This window comes from Myotis brandtii, unplaced genomic scaffold (assembly GCF_000412655.1).
Source record: "Myotis brandtii unplaced genomic scaffold, ASM41265v1 scaffold1341, whole genome shotgun sequence".
In the NCBI taxonomy this organism is placed as follows: domain Eukaryota; kingdom Metazoa; phylum Chordata; class Mammalia; order Chiroptera; family Vespertilionidae; genus Myotis; species Myotis brandtii.
In genome coordinates, this window is record NW_005354761.1 from 638,812 (window position 1) to 648,879 (window position 10,068).

At 35.2% G+C, this 10,068-nt stretch overlaps 1 protein-coding gene across 1 annotated transcript in view; it reads left to right on the forward strand.

Moving 5' to 3' along the window:
* The window catches only part of CCDC73 (coiled-coil domain containing 73), a 57,568-nt gene that overhangs the window by 6,129 nt on the left and 41,371 nt on the right, over positions 1-10,068 (forward strand). The window contains exons 2-3 of the mRNA XM_014534952.1: positions 4,093-4,164; positions 7,427-7,498. Coding sequence (XP_014390438.1) covers positions 4,093-4,164; positions 7,427-7,498 — 144 coding nt within the window. The remainder of the gene's footprint in view (positions 1-4,092; positions 4,165-7,426; positions 7,499-10,068) is intronic.

Genomic DNA, 10,068 nt, shown 5'->3' on the forward strand with positions numbered 1-10,068 from the left:
CTCTCTCTCTTCTTCCTCTCTGAAATCAATAAAAATATATTTTTTTAAAAAGAGTTTAATGTAAAATCTATTAGATCCTAAATATTGGTAGTGGATTGAAAGTTTATAAACCAGATTTTTAAGTATTTTTAAGCTAGATTATCTATACAATGGGAATGAAAGACTTCTATCACAGAACTTTCAAACTTTAAAATATGCATTTATTTGATAACCTTTGAAAAAACTACTCAGTCTTGCTCTAAAAGAGTTTAAATTTTAATAGTCAAAACATACCATACAAATCAATCACTATACTCTCACATAGTGTGTATTATGGATTATGAAGAAACCATTGTGGGAGTTCAGAGAAAGGACACTTTAAATTTATTAAATATCTAAACAGAAGTAAATCTTGGAATTTTACATTAGCAGTAAATAAAAGCCAATGGAAATTTGGGTATCTAGAAGAGCAATGATTTGCTAAGGAAATCGTGAAAGAAAACTGGGCAATTAATGGTACAATATGTGGTAAAGCAGCACTTCAGTGTCCCTTAAAATTAGTTATGCTATGAGTGGAATCATACAGCTCTGTGATTATAATGATTTGTAGAATGTATGTGTTTATACTACATGGAAAGCTGATACAATGGGTGTTATTCACATTGCTGAAAGTAACATTATAATATTCTTCTATATTAGGATTTTAAATTTACTTCATGCTTTCTATTAAAAATTTACTTTTTTGGAACTTTTTATTTTCCATGCATTCTTTAAGCAGCTTTCAAAAGTTATTAATAAAAGTTCTTATTAAATTGTTAATGAATAAAAAAATATTAAATTTGGTGAGAAAATCCCATCTGTAACTTCAATAAAGTATCCAAGAATATCGAACCTTAAAAGTGTTTATTTTTTATTAGCTGCCTTAGGACTACAAGGATTTAAGTGTTTTATAAAAACAATAAAAGAGGAGTAATTTGATGGTTTATTTACTCTTTATAACCTTTAGAAAGTGTCATGCTTTTTAAAAAGTGCTTGCTTCAGGCTGTAGTTTTACAAGATGGGCTGTGTATTGGTCAGACCTCTTCAATTCTTGACCCTGAACAGATTTAGGGACATAGTATGTACAGCAGGCACATGTCCAAGCAGCCAAAACTATAACGGGTACTTTATTTTCTTTTTCAAACTCATAATCCACCTCCTACAAAATTGCCCAATTCAGTTTCTCATGTTGTCTAATAAAATACTAATCACTCTTTCAGATAGTTTCTTGGTTTGATTAGCTACAAAGTATTCTAGATTCAAAAATCTGATATATAGGGGAGAACCTAAAAGTTCATATTTTTAAAAACCTCTTTCCTAAGTAGTATTTAAACTACTGTTTTCATATTAGCCAACTTAATCTATTACAGTGATTTCTAAAATAGAAAAATATTAATATTAAAACATATACAGCAATTCTTAAAATTCTGTTTTTCATTCAACAAATATTTCTAGTTTTTTTGACATGTTCTAACAAACAATCAGAATATATTTACATGTTTAAAATAGTTAATATTATTTAGGGTGGTTTTCTAACTTTTGTGGAATATGAAGATTAAATTCTGAAGTTTTTGAAGGAAATATATGTGATACATATATCATAATCCATATTGTTCTACAGAACCCACGGTCTTTTAAAGGTAATATAATGCGTGTTAAGGAGACTCTGGAGATAGATCATCTAGGTTTACCTAGTATGTGACTTTAGGCAAGTTACTTATCCTCTTGCTAACCCAGTTTCTTCATCTATAAAATGGTGATGATAAGAATACTCACCTCATAAAATTAAACCTAAGATTAAATTAATCAAAAAGTGCTGACCAGTGATTCTCATCATTGATGTCTCTATCCCTCTCTTCCTCTCCTTTCCTTTCTCTGAAATTAATAAAAATAATTTTAAAAACATTCTACTTGATCATGGTGTATAATTTTTTAGACATTGTTGGATTTCATTTGCTAATATGGTATTGAGAATTTCTTTTTGTCAAAACTTCTCAGAGATACTGGTTTTAGTTTAATTTTTTTGTATTATCTATGTTTGGTTTTGGTGTCACAGTAAACAGGTCTTATAAAATGAGTTGCAGTGTGTTCCTGTTGTATTTTTCTGGAAGAGTCTGTGTGAACGTAGTGTTAATTTATCTATAATAATAAAAGCATAATACGCTAATTAGACCAGATGAGCTTCCGGGCAACCTTCCAGATGAAGCTGGGGCTGTGAGGGAAGCCCAGTTCCGGGTGCCAGAGGGAAGCCTGTGCCGGAAGCCAGGGGAAGGAAGGCCCACTCTTGCACGAATTTCATGCATCATGCCTCTAGTCTTGAAATATTTGGTAGAGTTCTTCACTGAAACCATCTGGCCTGGAAACTTCTTTATTTAGGAGCTATTAACTTAATGGTTGTAGAGTTATTTAGATTGTCTATATCACCTTGGTTGAGGTTTGGTAGTTTTATGGTTTTTGAAGAATTGGTGTATTTCTGTAACTTGTCAAATTTAAGAGCATGACCTTATGAACTAGCATTCTTATGAACTTTTTAATGGCTGCAGTATCTTTGTATATGGTTTCTTTTAGCTCTTGAGCATAGTTAACATTGTTCATTTAAAGTCTTTGTCTAGTAAGTTCATCATCTGTAATTGCTCAAGGACAGTTCCTCTTCATTTCTTTCCTGTGTATGGATCACACTTTCCTGTTGTTGTTTTTTTTCCATGCCTTGTAATATTTTGTTTAAAACTAGACATGACCCTTTTGAATACGTGGCAACCCTAGAAATCAGTTTTCTCTTTCTCACCAAGATTGCTGCTTGTCATTATTTGTTTTTGACATTTCTGAAATAATTTTGTAAAGGCTGCAGTTTTTGTAATATATGGCTATTGAAGTCATCATTGTGCTTTTTTAGCTTATCAGCTTTGCTTGACAGAGATTTCCCTAAATACATGGGGCCAAAGGGAAAAAGCACACATCTCCCAGTCTTTGCAGAAGGGCTCCCTGCGTGTGTGTGGCACACCTTCAGTACTCAACCAGGCAGTTTTCAAGTCTGCCTGTTGAAGTTTTCAACAGAAGCTTTAGATTTCTCCAGTGATACCTTGTGTTATGGTGTGGACTAATTCTGGAGTATTACATTATTTTAAACAGAATCAAAGGGGGTTTCTACATAACTGCTTCCTGTCTGGCTTTGGGCCTTTTCCTTTCCTTTGTGCTGCTTCCCAGAGAGTCTGTCTTTGCAGCTCCTCTTCTTGTTAGTGGGGGTGGTTATAGTAGGTGGGAGAACAGGGCCTTCTCTGATGTTCTTATTAAGGCTGATTATCAGGGTGGGGTCTTCACAAGAGTTTTGATCCCTCCCTCATATTTAATGCTGAATGTAGCCTGTATTCCTGCTCCTCCTAGAGCTGTTTTATTTTCCTAGCCTTCTTCTCTCCTACCTGCAGTGGGTTTCCATGGGTGCTCTCGTGCTGCAGTTTTTATTGCCCTTCCCTCTGTAGATTAGACTTTTGTTCCTTAGGGGAGATAAGGAAGGTAGAGTTTTCAGTTGTGGCTGTTAGTTCCCTTCCCCTGGGTCAGTTCCACTAGTGTCCTTAGCTTTAGTGCTGTTGTTGTTTTGTGGGTTTGTTTTGTTTTGTTTTTTGTTCTTTCCCCAACAGATTAAGGTTTTTGGTCTGGAGGGGAAATAGAGAAGGTGACTTATAATTGCTCTTTTTCCCAGCCAGTACCACCAGAGAAAGCGTTCTCAGGATTTTCCCAATCCTTCCCTGTAAGTATCTAGTGGGCTTCCTAGAAAAAAATAAAAATAAAAAAAGCCTGGTAGAAGGTATAAACTTCCTTACTTTGGGGCCCCTCAGGGGATTCACAATCTTACACTAGCCCACATTCTGTCTTTAGCAATTTATTAAGATCTTTTAACTGAGGTTTCTTATCAGTACTCAGTAGTTTATGTCTCAGGTAAGCAAATTTGCAATTTGTTCAGTTTTTTTCTTGTTGTAAGGGTTAGAACATGCTCTTTTTATCTCTATAGAAAGAGCTAAAACTGGAAGATTTAAGGTCTTAATTTCCCTAACATCTTTCTTCTTCTTTTTGATGTAGGAAGCAGAAATTCAATATGAAGAGCAGATTGGTAAAATTATTGTGGAGACACAAGAACTTAAATGGCAAAATGTGAGTATATTTTTTTCTCAGATTAGCATTCTTAGCAATTGTTTTTAAATGTATTCTAATCTTTGATTGCAAAGTTAATTTTTAAATTTTCTAAACATATTCAGCATATTAAAGTTCCCACTAAAACTGTTAACATTTGGGCTTCCAAAAAATTGAGAATAATTTTTATTCAGGCTTTCTGATAAAATAACTAAGAATAATAGTGAGTATAATGCTGAAAACTGAACTATTTCACATCTGAGAAATATATTGTATGTTTTAGAGGAGTCAAAATATTTTCTTAAGAAGTGAAACCTCAGAACTGTACATGTGTTCCTAGGTTGTTGTTATATACTGTAACCACATTTTTTTTTTATAAAAAGAATATTAGATCTGATTTTCTCTCTAGCCTTATCTATATTAAAAGCATTTTTATAATGCTTCTTGTGCCTTCCACCAACGTAATCTTAACCACTAAATAATGAAAGATTAATTATGATGGCCCTTCTCACTATTTGGCAGTATTGAAATAGGAACAGGAGGTAACATAAAAGAATCAGAATTCAAGCGGCAAAGGATAATTATTATAAATTAGCTATGAGAATTAAAATATTTTAAAGTAATTGCTAACTTCTGAAGAAATAAAAGTTGTGTGAGAGTAGAAATGTAATTGTGATATGCTTATATGACTCTGCATTGAATAAAAATTACATAGAGTGTAAAAATACTATTAACTTAAGCCACAATTTTTATATAACTGTTGGAAGAATAGAGGGAGGAGATGTAGGTTAATGACTGTACAAGAAATCTAAACTATCATAATAGGAGATCAATAGATAAACTTTTACATTGTTTAATCAACATATATTAAGAGACATGGAGTCAAATAACAGAAATATTTGAAAGTGGTTGCTACTTTTAGGCCTAATAGTGTTAAATTAAGAGGATTATTTGATAAAAATAGAAGAAAAAATATAATGTTATCTTGAATCTGAAGGACAGAACATAGAACTTCTACCAAAAAGGGTGGGGAGGGAAGGGAAAAAAGAAATGGAATCATGTATGTGGATTTTTTTCAAAAATGCCCTGTGGTAGAGTAAAATCTCTGATATTTCTCTTAGCAATACTTTCTGCTATATCTCCTTGGGTAAGGGAAACAAAAGAAAAAATAAACAAATGGGACTGTATCAGACTAAAAGTTTTTGCATAGCAAAGGAAACCATCAACAATGAAAAGACAACCTACTGAATGGGAGAAGATATTTGCCATAGTACAGTAGATGAGGGGTTAATATCCAAAATATATAAAGAACTTATACAACTTGACACCATAAAAACAAACAATCCATTTAAAAAATGGGTAAAGGACCCAAATGGACACTTCTTCAAAGTGGGCAAACAGTTGGCCAAGATACATATGAAAAGATGCTCAATGTTACTAATCATCAGAAAAATGCAAACTAAAACCACAATGAGGTATCACCTCACAACTGTCAGAATGGCTATCCTCAGTAAATCAACAAACAAGTGTTGGTGAGGATGTGGAGAAAAGGAAACCCTCATGCACTGTTGTTGGGAATGCAGGTTGGTGCAGCCACTGTGGTAAGCAGTATGGAGGCTCCTCAAAACATTAAATGTGGAATTGCCTTATGATCCAGTGGTTTCACTCCTGAGTATGTATCCAAAGAAACCAAAAACACTAAGTTGAAAGAATACATGCACCCTCATGTTCATTGCAGCATTATTTATAATTGCCAGATTGTGGAAGCAGCCCAAGTGCCCATCAATAGATGAGTGGATAAAAAAGTGGTGGTACATATATACAATGGAATGTTATTTAGGCATGAAAAGGATAAAATCTTAATATTTGTGACAGCATGGATGGATCTAGAGCAGCCGTGGGCAAACTACGGCCCGCGGGCCGAATCTGGCCCGTTTGAAATGAATAAAACTAAAAAAAAAAAAACGGAATAAACAAACAAAATTGAAACAGACTCATAGAGACAGAGAACAAACTAATGGTAGCCAGAGGGGAGGGGAGTTGGGGGGCTAGGAGAAAAACGCAAAAGGGTTAAAAAATACAAAATGGTAGTTACAAAATAGTCACAGGGATGTAAAGTACAACATAAGGAATATTGTTAATAATATTGTAATAACTATGTACAGTGTCAAATGGGTACTGGAAATAGCAGGGGGAACACTTTGTAAAATATATGATTGTCTAATCACTAAGCTGTACAGCTGAAAGTAACACAAAATAGTACTGAATGTAAACTAACTGAAAAATAAAATAAAAAATTTTAAATGCCCTGTGATAGCTATGGTTTTGTAAAAACTTAGTAGTATTTCATTGTATTTAAAGAATCATATGTTGCTATATGAACATTTGTGCCTAGATCATAAAATTGGTTTATTTGGAAATTCTAAGACTACAGTCTGCTTGTGTACAAGGAATGTTAATAACTTTTGATGAAAGATATTTTCTTGAAGAAAGCTTTGCAGCAAGCTATGTTTAGAGTTTAAATTTTAATAAAGCAATGTATCTATCTACATTAATAAAAGGGAAACATGCAAATTGGCATCACTCTGCTACACCCGCCAGCCAATCAGGATGAGTATGCAAATTAACCCAACAAAGATGGCGGTTAATTTGCATATGTAGGCGTGGAGCGAAGACTGAAGGCTCCGGCCCGAATGAAGACTGAAGACTGAAGATGACTAAAGACTGAAGAGGTTTGGCTTCTCCGCTGCAGCCGGAGCGAAGGCCTGGGTCCCAGGTGCTGGAGGAAAACCGGTGCCGGCAGCCAGGGGAAGGAAGGCCTATTGCACGAATCTCTTTGTGCAACAGGCCTCTAGTAGATTTATAAAAGCCTAATGACCCTTGTGACCAGTTGCTATGACACACACTGATCACCAGGGGGCAGATGCTCAATGCAGGAGCTTCCCACTGGTGGTTGGTGCGCTCCCACAGCCAACCTCCCATGGCCAGCCAGCCCTGATTGGCCCCGATCGCTGGCCAGGCCTTGGGACTTCACTCGTGCACGAATTCATGCACTGGGTCTCTAGTTTTATCATAAAGAAGCAGCTGGAAGCAAAATAATTGTTTGGTGATTCCACAACAGTAAAAAAATCATAAAATTGGTTTAAAATTGCATTTCAAGAGCATGAAATTATATATGCAACAAATATACTTAACTTTTATTTACATAGTGAAGCCAATTAAAGTTTAAACTGAAAGAGTTGCTAGAATTTATGTCTTAACTTTTTATCATTTTTTAAAATAGGAAACTCTTCAGAATCAAAAGGAAACATTAACAAAGCAACACAAAGAAGCAATGGCAGTTTTTAAAAAGCAGGTAATTTCATATGGATAGACTAACACTATAGTATTAAATATAACATCTCCTCTTTATGAATATTATAAGCTGCTCTCCATACACACTGCAGACACACACAAAAACATATTATTGGAAGCAGGAAATGAATAAGGTTATTTTGAATCAAAGACACACACAAAAACATATTGGAAGCAGGAAATGAATAAGGTTATTTTGAATCATAACATAATAAAGAGTATAATGTGGTAGAATGAGTTAGTTATGGAGAGAAATTGGGAAAACTATTTTCTTGTAGATGTGTTTTCATCTGTTCTGAATAAATCAGGGTAATGATGTGGGTGTTCTTTTTCTCTCCCTTTTCCCCTTCCTCTGTTTAATTAGAGTATTCTAGGATCTTAACCCTTTCAACATTACTTCTTTACCCAAGCTAGAATTGTATCACTGATGAAAAGCAGAGCTGCAAGTAGGGAGATGTAAAAGATGAGGGGATGTGATTATCATGCACTGAAGCCTCCATAAATATTAACCATCAGCAACTAAGTAAGACTAGTAGAAAAATAGAAAAAAAGGAAACGAAAAATATTTTTAAAGAACCGAATAGCAACTCCTTTGTTATTTTGAATTCTATAGCTCTTTTTTACAACCTCAAATTTCTCTCTTCAGTCCCTAGTTAGAAAATATAAGTGTAAGAAATATGTTCCTGAAAAATATCCTCTGGAAGTGTTTTTTCTTATAGCCTTTCCAACATGACTTTTTAAAAAATTCATTCCCCCCCCCCCTTTTTGTCTTCATCTCCATATAGGTGTGTTTAGAAAAACAAATGTATAAAAAGAAATAAACCTATATACTGTAAATCACTAGTGGGTTAAAGTCATTGGTAATTTATACTTTAGCATAGATTTATTTAGGCAAATGATAAACTTTTTTTTACTCTGAGATTGGCCTCATCAAAATTATGGGAGTTTTAATTGAAGGGTAAGGAAGCAGAAGCCAAATGTATATAGCACAATCTTCTTTAGGAGAGAGAGCAAGTGTTTGTCTCCGATATCACAAGGGACTTTGAGCTACATAAGGATATCCAGGTATCTCAAGAATAGAGGAGAGAGTGCTCTGGGATTCTTTTTATTTATTTATTTATTTATTTATTTTTAAGGATTCTAGAATGTAATAAGACATATAGAAAATTAGATGGAGAAATTCCAAAGAAAAATTTCATTTCTTTTTTTTAAAATTCTTTACTGTTTAAAGGATTACATATAGTATTACATATGTCTCCTTTTTCCCCCATTGACCTCTCCCCAGCCACCCCTCCCCCCAGCACATTCTCTCACTTCCCTACTGTCTGTGTCCATTGGTTGTGCTTATATGCATGCATACAAGTCCTTTGGTTGATCTCTTACCCCTCCACACATACCCTCCCCTGCCTTCCCTCTGAAGTTTGACAGTCTGTTTGATGCTTCTCTGTCTCTATTTTTGTTCATCAGTTTATGTTGTTCATTATATTCCACAAATGAGTGAGATCATGTGATATTTATCTTTCTCTAACTGACTTATTTCACTTAGCATAATGCTCTCCATGTCCATCTATGCTGTTGCAAATGATAAGAGTTCTTTTATACAGCAGTGTAATATTCCATTGTGTAGATGTACCACTGTTTTTTAATCCACTCGTCTGCTGATGGGCAATTAGGCTGTTTCCAAATTTTAGCTATTGTAAATTGTGCTGCTATGAACATAGGGATGTATATGTCCTTTCTGACTGGTGTTCCTAGTTTCTTGGAATATATTCCTAGAAGTAGGATTACTGGGTCAAACTGGAGTTTCATTTTTAATTTTTTGAGGAAACTTCATACTGTTTTCCACACTGGCTGCACCAGTCTGCATTCCCACCAGCAGTGCACGAGGGTTCCTTTTTCTCCGCATCCTCGCCATCACTTGTCATTTGTTGATTTGTTGATGATAGCCAGTCTGACAAGTGTGAGATGGTACCTCATTGTTGTTTTGATTTGCATCTCTCGGATGATTAGTGACTTTGAGCATGTTTTCATATGTCTCTTGGCTTTCTGAATGTCCTCTTTTGAAAGGTGTCTATTTAGATCCTTTGCCCATTTTTTGATTGGATTGTTTATCTTCCTTTTGTTAAGTTGTATGAGTTCCCTATAAATGTTGGAGATTAGGCCCTTATCAGATATAATGTTGGCAAATATGTTCTCCCATGTAGTGGGCTTTCTTGTTGTTTTGTTGATGGTTTCTTTTGCTGTGCAGAAACTTTTTATTTTGATGTAGTCCCATTTGTTCATTTTCTCTTTATGAGTTCCCTTACATTTTGGAGGTTAGGCCCTTATTAGATACTAGAGGCCCAGTGCACAAAAATTTGTGCACTCGGGGGGGTCCCTCAGCCCTCTTGCAGTCTGGGACTCCTCGGAGGATGTCCTCCTGCTAGCTTAGGCCCGCTCCCTGGGGGATCAGGTCCAAGCTGGCAGTCATACATCCCTCTGGCAGCCCGGCAAGCCCTTGGGGGATGTCCACCTACCAGCAGGGAGCAGGCCTAAGCTGCAGTCAGACATCCTTAGTGCTGCTGAGGAGGC